The sequence below is a fragment of the Phoca vitulina genome, unplaced genomic scaffold (genome assembly GCF_004348235.1).
Source record: "Phoca vitulina isolate PV1807 unplaced genomic scaffold, GSC_HSeal_1.0 scaffold11, whole genome shotgun sequence".
Taxonomy (NCBI): Eukaryota; Metazoa; Chordata; class Mammalia; order Carnivora; family Phocidae; genus Phoca; species Phoca vitulina.
Genome location: NW_022589714.1, coordinates 15,822,848 through 15,842,232, shown reverse-complemented (window position 1 = coordinate 15,842,232; position 19,385 = coordinate 15,822,848). Strand labels below are relative to the sequence as shown.

The 19,385-nt window shown below is 42.4% G+C and overlaps 1 protein-coding gene across 1 annotated transcript; it reads right to left on the bottom strand.

Moving 5' to 3' along the window:
• Nucleotides 1-7,306: 7,306 nt before the first annotated feature.
• On the bottom strand, nucleotides 7,307-10,879 carry EEF1A1 (eukaryotic translation elongation factor 1 alpha 1). Its single transcript, XM_032409458.1, has 8 exons — nucleotides 10,775-10,879; nucleotides 9,607-9,784; nucleotides 9,156-9,335; nucleotides 8,744-9,040; nucleotides 8,493-8,643; nucleotides 8,143-8,399; nucleotides 7,822-8,056; nucleotides 7,307-7,729 (listed from the first exon to the last, which is right to left on the bottom strand). The coding sequence occupies exons 2-8, from the start codon at nucleotides 9,748-9,750 to the stop codon at nucleotides 7,605-7,607; spliced, it is 1,389 nt and encodes a 462-aa protein (XP_032265349.1). The 5' UTR covers nucleotides 9,751-9,784; nucleotides 10,775-10,879; the 3' UTR covers nucleotides 7,307-7,604.
• Nucleotides 10,880-19,385: the final 8,506 nt, after the last annotated feature.

Sequence of the window (19,385 nt, the reverse complement as noted above, 5' to 3'; positions counted from 1 at the left end):
TTTAGAATATTCTAAAAATGAAACTACCTACTTTTGACTTACGTCAATTTTCTTTCTTTTTTTAAAAGATTATTTATTTATTTATTTGACAGAGAGAGACACAGCGAGAAAGGGAACACAAGCAGGGGGAGTGGGAGAGGGAGAAGCAGGCTTCCCGCTAAGCAGGGAGCCAGATGTGGGCCTTGATCCCAGGACCCTGGGATCATGACCTGGGCTGAAGGCAGACACTTAACAACTGAGCCACCCAGGCGCCCCTTACGTCTATTTTCAAATCTAATCTGCTTTATGCAAACAATAACCTACTAGACAACGTCTCAAAAGAGATTGTGTTACAGGGAATATCCAGACTGCATATGTTGCTATTTTGATCACTTCTGGATGTAAATTTTGACAAAAGCTAGAACAACTCAAACTCTTTCAGGTAAATCATGATTAGTTAAGAAATTTAAATTCCTAGGGGCGCCTGGGTGGCTCAGTCGTTAAGCATCTGCCTTCGGCTCAGGTCGTGATCCCAGGGTCCTGGGTTCGTGCCCCACATCGGGCTCCCTGCTCAGCAGGAAGCCTGCTTCTCCCTCTCCCACTCCCCCTGCTGTGTTCCCTCTCTCGCTGTGTCTCTCTCTGTCAAATAAATAAATAAAATATTAAAAAAAACAAAACAAAAAAAAGAAATTTAAATTCCTAGTACAGATTTTACTCCCACCTTGACTGACCTTAAGTGGCACAGCAATTATTTTTGTCTGCTGAAAAAGGGAAAGGAAATTTAAAGCTATTACCTATTTCACCTTGCTTTTACCAAGCATTTCCCAAATTTTTCATCATGATTATCTTGTGATCAAAATGGTGAAATATGACCTGGATTATTAAATATTAGGTGAATTTGCAATTGGCTGGACCATCATAATCAAAGAACAGTTCTATAGTGCAATACCTCAGGTCTGTTTCTGGAGCTAGTTTGTTTAGTATTTATCAATAATTTACGTAAAACTTACAGAAATACATTATAAATATCAGATGTATAAATAACAAAGTCCATATTTTTATTTAACATGCTAGATAGCAGGTTCCAGATTCAAAATTACCTCAAGATGAGATACAGCGGAGATAAATATAAACTCCCAACATTTGAGTTTTTAAAAGTAACCAAAACAGGGCGCCTGGGTGGCTCAGTTGGTTAAGCGACTGCCTTCGGCTCAGGTCATGATCCTGGAGTCCCGGGATCGAGTCCCACATCGGGCTCCCGGCTCGGCAGGAAGCCTGCTTCTCCCTTTCCCACTCCCCCTGCTTGTGTTCCCTCTCTCGCTGTCTCTCTCTGTCAAATAAATAAATAAAATCTTTAAAAAAAAAAAAAAAAAAAAGTAACCAAAACAGTGGTGCCTTGGATTGGATCCTGAAACAGAAAAAGGCCATTAAAAAAAATTGATGAGGGACGCCTGGGTGGCTCAGATGGTTAAGCCACTGCCTTCGGCTCAGGTCATGATCCTGGAGTCCCGGAATCGAGTCCCGCATCGGACTCCCTGCTCGGCGGGGAGTCTGCTTCTCCCTCTGACCCTCCCCCTTCTCATGCTCTCTCTCAAATAAATAAATAAAATCTTTAAAAAAATAAAAAATAAAAAAATAAAAGCCATAAACTGGGGGAAAAAAAAAAAGCTATAAACTAGAAAGGAGAATGGTATGGAAAGAATCTAGAAACCATGTGACCTAAGGTTAAGAAACAGCTGTTAAGTGTTTAGCTCAGAGTGACTAAAGGGTATTAATTGGGGACACCTGGTTGGCTCAGTTGGAGGAGCATGTGACTTTTGATCTCAGGGTCATGTTCGAGCCCCACGTTGGGTGTAGAGATTACTTAAAATTTTTTTTAAAAAAGGGCATCTTAAATTAGTGGTTCCTGTAAATAGAATGAAATAGTTCAATTATCCTAGATAAGAGCCTAACTATATTAAAAGTTACCATCAAGGAAATATAATGAATTAAGAAAAAAAAAATCCTCAGCAATAGGATGATTTAGGAGCCACCCTCTATACCTGTCTGCCATCCCTAATGAGGGTGTACTTGCCCTCCTAAGAAAGCTGTTATGAGGTCTCTGCCCTCCAATATATGATATACACAGCGATGACATAATCAAGTGAAGATTTCAATGAATATACTTCAAAGTTGATTTGAGATTTAAAAAGCCTTTTAGATTCTTTAGAAGTTTTCTGATTCTATGTCTATTTAACGGTTATGAGGCTAAAATATAGACATTTAAATGTCTAAGAAATAGGGGCGCCTGGGTGGCTCAGTCAGTTAAGTGTCTGCCTTCGGCTCAGGTCATGATCCCGGGGTCCTGGGATTGAGCCCTGCATCAGGGAGCCTGCTTCTCCCTCTCCCTCTGCCCGCAGCTCCCCCTGCTTGGGCTTGCACTCTGTCAAGTAAATAAAATCTTAAAAAAAAAAAAAAAATGTCTAAGAAGTAATGTTTTCAGGGGCGCCTGCCTTCGGCTCAGGTCATGATCCCAGGGTCCTGGGATAGAGCCCCGCATCGGGCTCCCTGCTCCGCGGGAAGCCAGCTTCTCCCTCTCCCACTCCCCCTGCTTGTGTTCCCTCTCTCGCTGTGCCTCTGTCAAATGAATAAATAAAATCTTAAAAAAAAAAAAGTAATGTTTTCATATGCTCCAATAACTCCTACTTGTCCTTCAGATCTCCATTATTCCTGACAAGTACCTTCTCTAGCCAATCCAAATTGTGTCCCTTTTACTCTTCTCCCTCATAGTATCTTTTTTTTTTTTTTTTTAAGATTTTATTTGACAGAGAGAGAACACAAGCAGGGAGAGTGGGAGAGGGAGAAGCAGGCTTCCCTGAGCAGGGAGCCCAATGCGGGGCTCGATCCCAGGACCCTGGGATCATGACCCGAGGTGAAGGCAGATGTTTAACCGACTGAGCCACCCAGACACCCCTCATAGTATCCCTTTCTTCATAACATCATCACAACTCAGAATTACTTTATGCTAATCTCTACCTCCCCCACTGGATTATAAACTCAAAGGGGAAGACCTGTCCATTTTGTTCACAACTCTATCCCCAGTGCCTAGAATAATATGACTTTTGTAGGCACACACACAAAAAATCCTTCACTGATCTATAGAATCTAACACTTTTCTTCCTTAAAAAAATTAACCACAGCAAAATAAAACTAAAAACTTCACTTAAGAAATTGATTACTAATGGTTTAGTCACTTTGGAAAAGTTTAGCAGTTTCCTATAAGAGGCATACATTTGCCATACAATCCAGTGATCTCATTGGTAGGTATTTACACAAGATGAAAACCTATAGTCATACAAAACCTACATGTGAATGTTTAAAGTGGCTCAATTCATAATCTTCCAAAACTGGAAACTAAATGTCCCCCAGCTGGGAATGGATAAACTGTCCCATTAAAAAGCAACCGATTACAGGGGCGCCTGGGTGACTCAGTTAAGTGCCCAACTCTTGACTTCAGCTCGGGTCATGAGGCTTGGTGCTCGGCAGAGTCTGCTCGAGATTCTCTCTCCCTCTCTCTGCCCCCTCCCCCAGCTCGTGCCCACACACTCTCAAATGAATCTTCCAGAAGAAGAGATTACAGATATATGTGAAAGAGATTAATCAAATTCATCATGCTGAGTGAAAAAAAAAAAAAAGGCCTATATACTGTATGACTCATGTATGACATTGCTGCCAAAACAAAATTATAGGGACAGAAAATAGATCAGTGGTTACCAAGACTTACAGAGGAGTGGGTTTACTACAAAGAGGCACGGGGTAATTTCGGTGGGGGAGGGTGGGGAGGGAGATGGTGGAACTATTCTATACCTTGATTGTGGTAAACTATACATCTGTCAAAACTTAAAATTAAGGGTGCTTGGGTGGCTCAGTTGGTTAAACCATCTGCCTTTGGCTCAGATCATGATCTCAGGGTCCTGGGATCAAGCTCCAGGTTGGGTCAGGGCTCAGTGGGGAGTCTGCTTGTCCCTTTGCCCCTCCCCCTGCTCTCTCAAATAAAAATTTTCTTTTTATTTATTTGACAGAGAGCGAGAGAGCACAAGCAGGGGGAACAGTATTGGGAGAAGCAGACTCCGCACTGAGTAGGGAAACCGATGTGGGGCTCCATCCCAGGACCCTGGGATCATGACCTGAGCTGAAGGCAGACACTTAACCATCTGATCTGAGCCACCCAGGCGCCCCTCAAATAAAATCTTAAAAAAAAATTACAAAATTGTGTAAATGGGTGAATTTTAACTGTATGTAAATACCTTAATTAAGAAAGTAAGGAAAAACCTTTAAATTGCTTAGTAAAAGCTTCCTAATATTTTTTGCTTACTTGGGAAGTAACTGTAACATTAACTTAGCATTATCTTTGTTATCATGAGGTCTCTCCCACAGAAACCAGAGCTCTAAACTCTTAAGATACCCATGGGCCCCTTTAAGGGCAGTCCAAAGTCAATACCATTTTCCTTATTTCACTTTTTGCTAGTGACTGATGGACATCACATTTAGGTCCTATCTGTTTAGAAAACAAAAGGACAAAAATCATACGGTCCCTCCCAAAGATTTCCACTGGATCAGGGGTCAACTACCTTTCAGGAAACATGTAGCAGTTTCAAGAAATCAAGAAAATTCCTAGAGACTTGCAAATAATGGAGGCGACTTTGATACCACCTAGATGAAAAAGAACCTATGGGTTGGTAGTGAAAAAAGACATTATGATAAAACAGATCAGGAAAGCTTCAGGAAGGTAAACAAAGAAAGGGGGAAACAGGTCTTACTCCTCTCATCCAAAACATCATGCACTGCTCCCTTGCAGGACCTAGATCTCACTGTTCACTCCCTGGAGGCTGCAGGTTGTTAACTCCAGAATGATATCTTAACTTTCAATTGACTGAATCTATTTCTGCAGCATTTTGTGGTAACAAATGAACTAAACATTTGAGTACCAATCTAAAGCATATGTAAAGCCACATTAACACACAAGAAATTAGTTGTCACCCTTTTTCTAGAGTTGCCCATTTCAGGTATTGCGACTACTATGGCCACAAAAAGTTTGTTTTGGGTTGAGCTCCATGCTCAACTCAGCAGAAAAGGTTAACAAGGTAAATCAATTTAAATACACATAAAACAGTTTTTGTAATATTCATCAGAGTTTTTACACCCCATGTAACTAAACTCTACTTAAAATCAAGGACTCTGCACCATTTGTACAGCCAATAACCATTACTGGGCAGAATGCTCCTGGGAAGTAAAATGACCAAGTGTTAGAGGTATACAATTGAGTTCTGATCTGGCTGAAAACTTATTTTTGACTGCCTATTCTGGACATTGGATGAATAACCAGAATAATCATAAAAAAAAATCAGATATGCCCTACTGACAATCTGTTTTAACTCCTGAACCAGAAAGCCTTTCCTGTTTCATATTCTGTAATCACACCAGAATTCCTGGGACAAATTTCAACAAGCTCCCATCTGAGATTCCTTACAAACATGGATAATTTAACAGCTTGCCAATTTAAAACATGAAGGTCAAACACTAGTTTGAAGCATTCTGGTCTTATAAAAACACTAATTTTACTCAATTCAAACACAAAATGCAGTTAGTATATAAAACTCAGCAGAGGGGCCCCTGGGTGGGTCAGTCAAGCAACTGCCTTTGGCTCAGGTCATCATCCTGGAGTCCCAGGATCGAGTCCCACATCAGGCTCCCTGCCCAGTAGAGTCTGTTTCTCCCTCTACCCCCTCTCATGCAGTCTCTCAAATAAGTAAAAAAAAAAAAAAACTCAGAACTGAAGTACAAATGCTATTATTCTTAAGTTCAGGTTTCAAACTAATTTGTAGTGAACACCAGTAGGTGGTGCTCAAACCAGACAATGGCACATCCGTATTGGATTCTATGGAGTTAAGCATCCCAACTAGCCAAACTGAAGCTTTTCTGGACACTATCCCACTCTCCTGCCTACCCTTCCCCTTAGTGGGAGCAATTTTCTGCAGTTTTGAGTTCTAGGAGGTGGAACAAATCCCTTACAGTTAACATTACAGTTCAAAACTTTTTATACCAGCTACCATTTATTGATCTATTTTTAAGAACCTTACCTAGATCATCTTCTCTAACTCTAAACAGTAAGCACGTTTGTTCAAAGAAGTGAAAAATCTTGGAAGTTGTGGACAAAATCTTTTATTAGTTTTACAGACCTCATCAGTGCCCCTGGTAGTACCGTTATGACCATTTTACCTAACTTAGAACTAAATGAGAAAATTTTTTCAACTGCAGTCCTTTCTCACCTATGGATTATTTCCCTTAGCACTGTTCACCTTATAAAATAGGACACATCCTGTTACTTTTTGCCTGATAAACTTCTTTCGTAAGCAAAAGCCTATTCAGGGAATTAATGTTCAAATGGTCAAGATTATCAAATGCACCAGTGTTTTGAGATATTTGCCAGCTATCCAAAGCCAAGAATTAGATGGTTGACGCCCAAATACTGTTGATTTACCAAACACTGAATTCTTTAAGTTCTAAAATTAATTTTTAAAGAGCTCTTCGCTTTTCATCCTGTTCAACTGTCATCTTTCAATATTCCCTATTGTTAGTTTTTGGAGTGACACTTAGCAAGACCTCCAAAACATTTCCAAACTAGTAAAGCTTACTCTACACTCCACTCCAAAATGGGTGCTCGCATTATTTCCCATCGCACCTCTTCAAACCTTGGTTAATAATCTCCAGTGCATAATGATGACTCTTCACCCAACCTTGCTCTTTAAAGATGAAAATTCCTATTGGGAAGTGGGTTTCTAGTTCTTAAGGGACAGTAAACTTCCAGTAGACTTTCTTCTCCTACAACCTAGATACAATTAACTCTACCATTAAGTAAAACATTACTGAATGCCTGTTTCAGGGTACTTTAAACTATGTATTTATGTGACAAAGCATTCCAGTAACTGGGAAACTAAGTGTGACAATATATCAAGTTTACTCCATGGGATATAATACAAGTCTTATATGCAACAGACTTTGGTATTACAGAATTTAACCTGTTTTGTAACTATCTTGTGGTGTTACTCTTTGCTTATCTGTTCTGTGTTGCACCAACAGACCCCTTTTCCCCATAGCTTTTTACTATTACTTAAAGAGTTTCTTTCCCTTAGACAAGGTAAAAATGTTCAGATTCCCACCCATGAAAAAAACGTTAACCCAAATTTAAGTTTCAGCGTTATTTTAACATTAGAAACAGGGTCTGCACAACACTTTTACCTGAATAGTACTATACAAGGTTACAGTGTTGACCAAAAGAAGACACAGGTTTCTCATTAAACTTTTGTTTTAATGGGTCTCAAAATTCTGTGACAGATTTTTGGTCAAGTTGTTTCCATTAAAAAGTACTGATTTTAAAAACTAATAACTTAAAACTGCCACACACACACAAAAAAAAACAAATGGTCCACAAAACATTCTCCTTTCCTTCTGAAGGTTTTACGATGCATTGTTATCATTAACCAGTCTTTTACTATTAAACTTAAATGGCCAATTGACACAAACAGTTCTGAGACCGTTCTTCCACCACTGATTAAGACTGGGGTGGCAGGTATTGGGGATAATATTCATTTAGCCTTCTGAGCTTTCTGGGCAGACTTGGTGACCTTGCCAGCTCCAGCTGCTTTCTTGTCCACTGCTTTGATGACACCCACAGCAACCGTCTGTCTCATGTCACGAACAGCAAAACGGCCTATTAAAACAAATTTTAGACCATCAGAAACTCTCCACACAAGCAGTATTTTCCAGCTTGTAATTTCCTAATACACTCAAAGTCATCCTTACCCAGAGGAGGATAGTCAGAGAAGCTCTCAACACACATAGGCTTGCCAGGAACCATATCAACAATGGCAGCATCACCAGATTTCAAGAACTTGGGACCATCTTCCAGCTTTTTTCCAGAACGACGATCTATCTTCTCCTTCAGCTCAGCAAACTTGCAAGCAATGTGAGCTGTGTGACAATCCAGCACAGGTGCATATCCAGCACTGATTTGGCCTGGATGGTTCAGGATAATCACCTTGGAGGAAAGATTTGCATTTAATAAATCTCTAAAGGCAAGATTCTGGCAGTTGAGTTGAGAACACTGCCACTTTAAAGTGTTACCTGAGCTGTGAAGCCAGCTGCTTCCATTGGTGGGTCATTTTTGCTGTCACCAGCCACATTGCCACGACGAACATCTTTGACAGATACGTTCTTCACATTGAAGCCCACATTGTCCCCAGGAAGAGCCTCACTCAAAGCTTCATGGTGCATTTCAACAGACTTTACTTCAGTTGTAACATTGACTGGAGCAAAGGTGACCACCATGCCAGGTTTAAGAACACCAGTCTCGACTCGGCCCACAGGGACAGTACCAATACCTAAAATATTTACAAGTGTGGTGTCAAATACCTCATGTGAAGAAAGTACTGCAACCCATACAAATTACATTCTGATAGTAATGTTCAACTTACCACCAATTTTGTAGACGTCCTGGAGAGGCAGACGCAAGGGCTTGTCAGTTGGACGAGTTGGTGGCAGAATGCAATCCAGAGCTTCAAGCAGTGTGGTTCCACTGGCATTCCCATCTTTACGGGTGACTTTCCATCCCTTGAACCAAGGCATCTAAAACAAGATTGTCCATTAGCATTCCTCAAACGGTTGTCATTTAGTGTCAAAATCTGCCCCTTCCATCGCTTTCTCTAGAAGTCTTGAAGTCACTTACGTTAGCACTTGGCTCCAGCATGTTGTCACCGTTCCAACCAGAAATTGGCACAAATGCTACTGTGTCGGGGTTGTAGCCAATTTTCTTAATGTAGGTGCTGACTTCCTTAACGATTTCCTCGTATCTCTTCTGGCTGTAGGGTGGCTCAGTGGAATCCATCTTGTTAACACCAACAATTAGTTGTTTTACACCCAGGGTGTAAGCCAGAAGGGCATGCTCACGGGTCTGCCCATTCTTGGAGATACCGGCTTCAAATTCACCGACACCAGCAGCAACAATCAGGACAGCACAGTCAGCCTTTAAAAGACAACAAGACCTATCCTGTTAAATGTTCTTCAAAAGAATGAACTCACCCCTTTTCTGATGCAGAATGCAAGCCTACAGTTATTTTCAAGTTATTAATCCTACAAACCTGAGATGTGCCTGTAATCATGTTTTTGATAAAGTCTCTGTGTCCTGGGGCATCAATGATGGTCACATAATACTTGCTGGTCTCGAATTTCCACAGGGAGATATCAATGGTGATACCACGTTCACGTTCAGCTTTCAGTTTATCCAAGACCCAGGCATACTTGAAGGAGCCCTTTCCCATCTGTAAGGATTAAAAATGGTTACTTGGTAACTGAAACATGATCAAACTTCAACTTGAAATCCCTTACTCCCACTTAAGCAGAAACGCTGAATTCCACTTTACACCTGTTAGGTGGCTTTAACTTAGTTCCCAAAGTTACATAGATAACAGCATGCACTAGTTTATTCCGCCTTACGTAGGACATTCAGATACAAACTAGTGACTAGTTTTGCGGGTGTTAACACTTGCTGACTTATCTGAACTACCTTTCTCATTATTTTATTGGACCTACCTCAGCAGCCTCCTTCTCAAATTTTTCGATAGTTCTTTTGTCGATCCCACCACATTTGTAGATCAGATGACCAGTAGTGGTAGACTTGCCCGAATCTACGTGTCCAATGACGACGATGTTGATGTGAGTCTTTTCCTTTCCCATTCTGGTTTAGGTTGAGCGGTGGTTTTCACGACACCTAAATTGAAGAAAAAAAAAAAATCCTTTAAACTACTGTCCCAGTGGCTTGAGAATAAGCCACGACCCGCACTCGCAAAGGGCAAATTCCAAGGAGAATTACAACCAGTGCCAAACTGGCCCAACTCTCGTCTCCACCCACTAAGCATGGGGTTAACTCCACCGCATAAAATCCCCTCCCCCGAGGAAGGCCTGCTTCCAAGGCTTTGAGAAGAAACGAAGGTGCCAAGACGGCGCCCGGTACACCGTGGGGTCACAGGAAGCAGCGGCCTAAGAGGGAAAGGCCCTTTTCCTTTGTGTGGGTGACTCACCCGCCCCGCTCTCCCGGGCCGCCGCGTCCTCCATTTTGAGCTCCCTGCAGCAGGGCCGGAGAGCGGCCATCTTTCCGCGCACGCAACTGGTGCCGAGCGGGGCCGGCCTCGCCGCCCGGGATGGGGTGGCATATCGCGGCGCGAGGCTGGGCACCAAAGCCGCCCGGCCCACTCCACGGGACTCTCCCGCGTCCGGCTCGTGGGCCCCCCTCGGCTCGTCGGACATGTGCGCCGGGACGAGTGGGCCTCGCCGCCGCCCTCCGCGCCTCGCAGCGGCCCCACAACCCCAAGAACCCGACGACCGCAAAAGAGCCCACCCTGTGGAAATCCTGAACAACCTTCGCTAAACTATGTCGACGGAGGAAACCATAGAGGGTTTTTTTTTTTTTTTAGTTCCGTTGTTTGGAGACTTAAACGACTGTTATCAGGGCAGGCAATAAGGTGCGGCGGAATTCGCACGCGGCCGCCACAGCACCCAAGCCAGGCCTCAAACCAACCACGAGGCGAAGGGGATCCTAAAAAAAGCGAAAGGCCTCGAACCTTCCCACCTACTCACAACCCGAAATTCGGGGTCAAGAACATCGTAAAGTGGCTCGGTGGCGCGGCAGTTGTAAAAGGCACGCGAGGGCCGCAGCCGGCTCAAAGAGGCCAGGCCCGCGGAAGCCACACCCGGCACTCACCTGTGTTCTGGCGGCAAACCCGTTGCGAAAAAGAACGTTCAGGGCGGCTGCGGCACTTATATACGGTCCTCCCCCACCCTCGGGGAAGAGGGCGGAGCCAGCACACGACACCACTTTCCCAGTTTACCCCGCGCCAACTCCATCAGGCACCCGTTCAATTGCCGTCCCCTCCCCCTACTTCTCGGGGACCGTGGGCGATGTACGCTCAGCCCACTGAAGAGCACACATCGCCTCGCGCATGCTCCTCTCGACCCCGATGACGACGAGAGAGAGGGAGTGAGGAGGCGGGGACCAGCGATCCCTCGGTTCTAGGTTAGCGAGAGTTTAACGACGGTCCCTGGGATTCCCCAAGGCAGAGGCGAGTCCTCCTTTGTATGAATTACTCTCAGCTCCAGCTGGAAGGGGCGGGGGGCGGGCGGCGAGGAGGCGGCCCGGCGGGGAAGTACAGAATCTTCCCTGTACGATTCCTGGTTTAACTGCAAAGGTGGTGTGGAGGTTGGAGTATACTTTCCCTCGGCCATATACCTCCAGTTCTTAGCCTAGTCCTCCCGAAGGTCTGGGACAGCCCCTTTGAGCCGCTTCCTTCGCTCGTCGCAGGTCCGCCCCGGGCTGGCTCCTCCCCGGTCTCTGCCTTCAGATCCCCTCCGGGCTGGAGAGGCGTACAAGGCCCCGGCACTCAGGGCAGAGGGGGGTCGGAGGACGCAAAGGCCGGCCTTCACGGCCCGACAATCCGTAATGGTTTCAACTTGGTGGCCGTGGCCAGGACGAATATGCTCTTGGGCTGGCCTCTTGGTTTGTTCCATTCAAAGCCCGCTGCTTTTATCGAAGCCCGTATCACACGTTCACCCCATATGGTACTCCAGACGTCTGGTTTTTCAGTTTAGAATAGATTTCAATCCCACAGTTTGCCTTTTAACTCTAGTTTTATTACGCTATAAAAAGACCCTGTGTGTGTCTACTCTCGTGGTACATTTTCTTTCCAGTGTACACTCATTTGATTGCTAGGATGAGAAACCTAAAAAGAATTTTTCAAATTCAGTCTTTCCACATGATCTCATGCAGAAACTAAGATCTAGAGCATCAGCAAGCTTATCCACCCAATTTCCTATCCTCAACACTTGCTGTGAAATCACTGCTTCCAAAAAGTGGCCCATTTTCTGTCGTCCCATTGATTTTAACTAAATTTTAGCATAAATCAGGGGTGAAACCAGATAAGGCCTTTTTGGTTGACAATCAGGGCAGACTGAAAAATACTCCTTTCAAGAAAGAACTTTTATTTTTAATGAGCTAGTTACTCTGTCAGTATGTCTCTTCCATGTGTGGAACATCACTGCAACTCCTCCAGCCAATGTATTAACAAATACTTGAAACCTACTATGTGTCCAGGGCTAAGTGAAGTTCTGTGGCATGTACAAAAGAAATACTCCCTTTTGGAGAGGAACCCACAATCAAATTGGAAGAGGAAAACTAATATATAAAACAACTGGGAAGCAGTTAAAGGCAAACTTGTATGGTGCTTACTTACTTTCTGTTTCATTGTGGAATACAGTTCTAGTCCTAGCTTTCAGTTACTTCTCACAACCCAAATCCTTTTTTTTCTTTGTAAATGAAATAAGTCTTTCAGAATAACCTTTCTATATCTTTTTGTTTTACCACTCTTTGTAGATATAAACATCTAAAATTAAGTTTTTTTTTTTAATTTCTTCATTAGCAGGTTTCTAGCCTTCTCTTTTTAACTTTGAGTTTTCATGAAAGAAACTAGGCCATATTTAAGTTTCCTTAGAAATTCATATAACTAATCTTTTTCCAGCAAAAAAGCCTTTTCTATGTCTATATTTCTAGCTTCTTTCCTTTCATAAATTCTTTTTTCACATTGCATTGTCCTGGTGCCCTTACCCAGTCATATACATATGGAATAAAATCATCTTGATATGCTAGTCAATGTTTGTAATATAATAAAAATGTAAGATACCAATTAAAATCAGTCACTACCAATAGAACAATGCAAATACCTCTGCTCTTATTTACTTCCTTGGAAACATTAATGACTATTCTCTTTGAAACTAGATTCCCACAATCAGTCATATTTGTACATCATAGTAATATGAACTGCACACTGTATTATGTCAGATTAAGATTAGGATGCCACACTAGATTTATTATTTCCCAGGCCTTCTTGAGCAAGCCTCAAATGGTTTAGGTTTGAACATTATTGGAGATAATACTAGGTCATATAAATATTTTAACAGGAATAGCAAATTTTTGAAAACGTAAAGAAATGGTTAAGTGACATGAGGGAAGGAAGCAAAGACTGAAGAAGACTAAAAGTTGAGTACTTGAAAGCTTTACATGGAATCCAGAATTGTAGTTAACATCTAATCTAAGAAAGAAAAGTCAAAATGAAAGTGGATGTTGGTAAGAGGGAAAAGTATCAAAGATGATTTCCATTTAATAAAAGTGAGAAAAGTGACCTCTGTGAAATCTGCACAATTCATTAAAATGTGACGTTGCAAACTTAAGTACTTTTATACAATCCTAAAATTGTAATAATTGGAGATATGTGTACTTTCAGTTGAATTATTGTTTGAAAATAGGGGCCTACTATATTCTAACAGTAATTTTTTTTAAAGATTTTATTTATTTATTTGAGAGAGAGTGAGCAAGAGAAAGAGAGAAGGAGCAGGTAGAGGGGCAGAGGGAGAAGGAAGGAGAAGCACACTCGCCCCTGAGCTGGGAGCCTGATGTGGGACTGGATCCCAGGACTCTGGGATCACGACCTGAGCCGAATGCGCCCCTAACAGTAATTTTTATAGATATGTGTGTATATTCAGCACTATGCTGGACACTGGAATTCTTTAATAGATGCGCACAAACACTTCCGCAGGAGCTTATAAAAACTACAACTTCTGATTCAAATCTCACCTCTTAATTTTTCTAGTACTTCCTCCTTACAGCTCTTTTGGATGGTGAAAAAAAATTATCCAGTATTCCAAATAAAGTAACAAAATGGTCCAAGAATGTTCCAGGAGCAAATAAAGACAGCCGGACTTGCATTATTATGCCCAGAAGAGAAAGGAAAATTAAAGTAGGACTCCAAAGCCATCCCAGATTGTAAGCAAGTTTTCTCCAAGGTCCTGTGATTGCAGATGAGCATATAAAATATAATACCTTATAGAGAATCCTTTTTAAAAATAGAACCTAAGGAAAAGCAAAACTATACATATCCCTGATTTATATCTAAGTAACCTACTGGGCACCACTGACTAGTTGCTCTTATTCATGTTTCGATAATGGTCCAGACTTTTGAGGGGTGGGGGTATCTCGAGCCATATTGTGAATTTGATTTAGATACTAGCCACATGCCTTTTCTCAGAGGGCAGAGGTCCCCCTCTGGTCTTGGTCGGGGTCAGAGCGCAACGAGACCGCGAGTCCCGGGGAAGTCGCGCGCGGCTCCGGGCGCACCCAGATTCAGAGGAAGGGGGACTGGGGCGGCGCCGGCAGTATGCCGCGGTCCCAGGCGGCGAGGAGGACACTCGGCCGCCTCTCCCCGGCGCCCACTCCTGGGTCCGAGCGACCCGCGCTAGTGGTGCGCTGGGACACCTATAGGCAGGCCGGGACCCCCGGGTTCGGGTCTCCGCAGCACCGAGGCCACCCCGGCCCGCCCCCGGGCACGCCCCCACCTTGAGGTCACTTTCTTGGGTCCTCTGACTGCGGAAGAAAGCGCGCAGGAGGAGACAGAAAACCCCACGTGGCTCAGGGTGGGGGTCGGTTTTCGTCACCTTGGCATGGCCTCTTTTTAGAGGCCACTGAGGCAAATATTCTGTTTTTAAAAAGCCCTGTTCCCTAGCCCCTGTGTTTTGAACATAATCCTAATGCAGTTTGTCTCCCCACGACTTTACAGCAGATACGGTGTGCCTTTTACTAACTTAAAATGGTAACAGTAACGTTGAGACTTGTAAATGTATTTTGGGGTTGTAATCTAAGGTCATATTTTGTTTAAGATTTTCCTTAAAGTTGTTCATACCATTTAGAGTAGCAAACTGTTAAAATACATTGTAGTAAACATCTGCATGACCCCTTTTAAGGGGGAAAAAAAAGGATTTTAGTTATTAACTTAGTAAAAGGGTGAACTGCAATCGTTCTTTGATATCTATAATTGTGGTTCACCAAACATCTTTCAGTATTGGCTAATCACTCTGCTATTGGGCCTAATTTAAAGCAGCTTTAAGTAATTACATTTTGCTGTGGCTTGCCGCGTTTTCATCTTGCCAGTGCCAGTAAAAAATGATCTTTAAAGGGGTATTTTAGAATATGATTAAGCCAAGAAATTATTTGGATTGAGAATCCAAGTAAAATGGTATTTCCATGTGCCAGGCACTGTTCTAATATTTGCAATATTTAATGAAATCCCATCACCAACATTTTACAGATGGGGAACCTGTAGGCAACTGATAGTGTATGCATAATAAGCAAATGCAAACATATATTCTTTTTAAACACTACATCAAAAACTAATGATGTAATGTATGGTGATTAACATAACATAATAAAAAAATATTAAACTAAAACAAAACAAGGGAACAAAGGAAGAAAAAGAGACAAACCCAAAAGCAGACTCTTAACTATAGAGAACAGATGGTCACCAGAGGCGAGGTGGGTGGGGGGGTGGGAGAAATACGGAAAGGGGATTAAGAGTATACTTATCTTGATGAGCACCAGGTGATGTATGGAACTGTTAGATCACTATATTGTACTATGTAAACTACACTGGAATTAAAACAAAATTTTAAAAATCTTGAAAAAAGTTTCACTTTTTGGTACAAAGTGATAAAATAAAATATATCACATTGCTTCTTTCACTTAATACATCTTGCAGATCTTATGAGTACTTTAGGGCCCAGCAAAGCAACCTTGGAAACCCAGTAATCTGACCAGAGGGCTAGTTGTAACTTTCACGAGCAGGTCTAGGCAGCCTAGAAAAGGAAAATAGTGGCTTTGGAGTCAGAAAATCAGGGATTCAGTCCTTGATCTGCTGCTTACAGATTTGTGGTAGCCAGCAGTTCTTGGTTTCTCAGTGCATTTGTAACATGAGTCTGTTCGTTATTTATATTTAATATGCACCTCACAATTCTAATATGCAAAGACATGAAAATATATGGGGGCATTCAATTATCTAGTAAAGATGGTGTTTCTAAAAGCTTTTTGGAGAACACCTGCCCTCAGTTGGTATGCGTTATGACACTCACTTGACTCAGTAAAGAATATAAACTTACTAGAATCTTTTTATTTGTTAAATTTTGAAATAGCTGATACATGTACATGGTGAAACATTGTACAGATGTTATACAGTGAAATGTTACTCTTTTTTTCTTTTATAATCAGTTTAAAGAAAGTCTGAAGACTATGCCAGGAAAATTAACTAAAGATATTTATACGACTGCTCTCATGATTCTAAGACCAGTGCCCACCAGAATAAATGCTCTCTCAGTATGAAAGAAAGGATAATCTTCCCTCACTCACTATTTTTTGTGAATCTGCATTTTATAGGCAATATTCACTTTCAGTATGTCTATGTCTTCATAGGTAACATAGTGAAAAGAACACTGGACTAAAGAACTGGAGTCTATTCCTAGCAATTTTATTTATTAGTTGTATGATCTTGAATATATCACCTTCGAGCTCATTATGCTATCATACAATATCTAATACCTATTTCACAGAACTGTTCATAAGAGGGGCACCTGGATGGCTCAGCGGTTAAGCAGTTACCTTTGGCTCAGGTCATGATCCCAGGGTCCTGGGCTTCCTGCTCAGCGGGGAGTCTGCTTCTCCTGTTCCCTCTGCCCCTCCCCCACTCCTGTTTGTGCTCTCTCTCTCTCTCAAATAAATATTTAAAAAAAGAACTGATCATAAGGATTAAATGAGATAATGTATCTGAAGATGCAGACTATTTTTACAAATGTAAATGCTCATTATAATTAGTAAATAATCATTAACTCTTGGGGCGCCTGGGTGGCTCAGTCGTTAAGCGTCTGCCTTTGGCTCAGGTCATGATCCCAGGGTGCTGGGATCGAGCCCTGCATCGGGCTCCTTGCTCAGCGGGAGGCCTGCTTCTCCCTCTCCCACTCCCTCTGCTTGTGTTCCCTCTCTCGCTGTGTCTCTCTTTGTCAAATAAATAAATAAAATCTTTTAAAAAAAAAATCATTAACTCTTTCAAAAAACAAGAAAAATCTGTTCAAATTTACCCATGTCTTTATTCATCCTAATGAGTACTATTTGGTCCATTTCATTTAAATATTAGAACTATATAGGGGCGCCTGGGTGGCTCAGTCATTAAGCATCTGCCTTCGGCTCAGGTCATGATCCCAGAGTCCTGGGATCGAGCCCCACATCGGGCTCCCTGCTCCGTGGGGAGGCCTGCTTCTCCCTCTCCCACTCCCCCTGCTTGTGCTCTCTTTCTCACTGTGTCTCTCTCTGTCAAATAAATAAATAAAATCTTAAAAAAAAAAAAAAAGAACTATATAGATTCACCAATATATATGACACACACTGTGTGTGTTCTGTAAGTGGCAGGGACTTTTGAATTATGGCATTCATTATATGTTGGTAATTGTAGAGGACTTCGGAGGTCAGTTTTTATTCATCCATCCATCGCGCATTCACGGAGCATGAACTGTGTGCCAGGCACTTAGCTAGACACTGAGGAGATAAGAAAACAATCACTGTTGGATAGTGTGTGCGGCAGAGCCCTGGACAGGAAGAGAGAGGGGACACTAACAGTGTCGACTCCAGGGGAGCGTGAATGCGGGAACCAGGAAAACCTAAGGTGCTTTCCACGAGCGAGCACCCACAGGGGACTCAGACTGGGGGAGGGGAAGAGGACAGCAGCAGGGAAAGCTTCTCAGTCGAGTCTCACCTTGGTTGGTTAGGAGCTGTGGTAATCAGCCGGTGAAGGAAGCCATGGGGTGGAGAGGGTGTGTTTTGGGTGACTGCCTTAGAAGAGAAGGTGGGAGGAAGGGTTTGCTCCTCTGCAGATAGGAGCAGAGATGGAGATAAAACTGTTTGGTATTCACTGAGGCCCCTGAGGAACCTGTGTAGAATACTGGGGCTTCAGAGACAGATGTGGGTCCCAGTCTGGCATCTATCCCTTACTGAATGTGTGGCTCCGGGCAAGGTATTTGGTTTCTTTAAGCTTCACCTCTCTCATCTATAAAAAAGAAGATGATAGGGCGCCTGGGTGGCTCAGTTGGCTAAGTGACCACCTTCGGTTTAGGTCATGATCCTGGAGTCCCAGGATCAAGTCCCACATCAAGCTCCCTGCTCAGCAGGGAGTCTCCTTCTCCCTCTGACCCTCCCCCCTCTCATGCTCCCTCTCTCTCTCTCTCATTCTCTCATTCTCTCTCTCAAATAAATAAATAAAATCTTAAAAAAAGATTTAAAAAAAGAAGATGATAATACCTACCACATAAGACTGCTATGAAAATTAGATAGGAAAATGTTTTTTTCACCAAGTTAGAACAGTAATTGTCAGGGAGTTGTTTGTTTTTTTCCTTTTTGTTTGTTTTTACCCATTGTCTATAATGTATAGCACTTTCGGAGGGAGGCAGCTCTGAAGTCAGAAAGCTTTCACTCAAATCCCTGTTGGCTCTCCCACTGCTAGCATGGGGATATTTGGCAAGTGATCTAACCTCTTTAAGCTTCAGATTTCCTATCTATAAAGTGCGGACAATAACAAATAATATCTGCCCCAGAGGATTGTGGTGAAGATTAAATAAGTCAATCAATGTAAAGTACTTAACCCAGTGCCTCAGCACCTGGTAAGCATTCAATAAATCTGAATTGTTGCTTGTTATTTTATTTTTTCTTTTCTTTTTTTTAAATTTTTTTTATTATGTTATGTTAATCACCATACATTACATCATTAGTTTTTGATGTAGTGTTCCATGATTCATTGTTTGTGTATAACACCCAGTGCTCCATGCAGAACGTGATGTTATTTTATTTTTTCTTATTTGAGAGTCCTCGTTAACTGGAATCTTGTCATAGACTGAAGTTTCTTTTCCAAGAAAATGCCACAATTACCTTGTTTTCAGCTCTGTGTTTAACGTCCCTGCATTTTAGGTTTGCTTATTAATTTTTCTCATAGGCACTTTTCTGGAATCTTAAAGATGCCATGTTTTGAATAATTGTGAAGTTAGAAATGTTAAACAGTTTTTCTTTAACTAGGATTTCTTAAAATTAAAGGCAGCATAAACCATCACCCCTAATTCTAAAGCCCTGTCATATCTTTGTACTTTTCTTTTTTTTTTTTTAAGATTATTTATTTATTTATTTGACAGAGAGAGACACAGCGAGAGAGGGAACACAAGCAGGGGGAGTGGGAAAGGGAGAGGCAGGCTTCCCGCTGAGCAGGGAGCCCGATGCGGGGCTCGATCCCAGGACCCTGGGATCATGACCTGAGCCGAAGGCAGACGCTTAACGACTGAGCCGCCCAGGCGCCCCATCTTTGTACTTTTCTAAGATTAAATGTCCTGCATCCTTTAAAAAAAATTAGTATAGGCCTGTCCTCTCCTGGCCGAAGCCTGGGGGACCAGAGCGAGACACGGGGACC

What these genes read in the sequence shown, in the direction of transcription:
- EEF1A1 (XM_032409458.1), bottom strand. Translation starts at nt 9,750, where the DNA reads ATGGGAAAGGAAAAGACTCACATCAACATCGTCGTCATTGGACACGTA. An exon ending in TGCTGGAGCCAAGTGCTAAC is followed by an intron (nt 8,644 to 8,743) that starts GTAAGTGACTTC and finishes ATCTTGTTTTAG; the next exon opens with ATGCCTTGGTTCAAGGGATG. An exon ending in GGACGTCTACAAAATTGGTG is followed by an intron (nt 8,400 to 8,492) that starts GTAAGTTGAACA and finishes TAAATATTTTAG; the next exon opens with GTATTGGTACTGTCCCTGTG.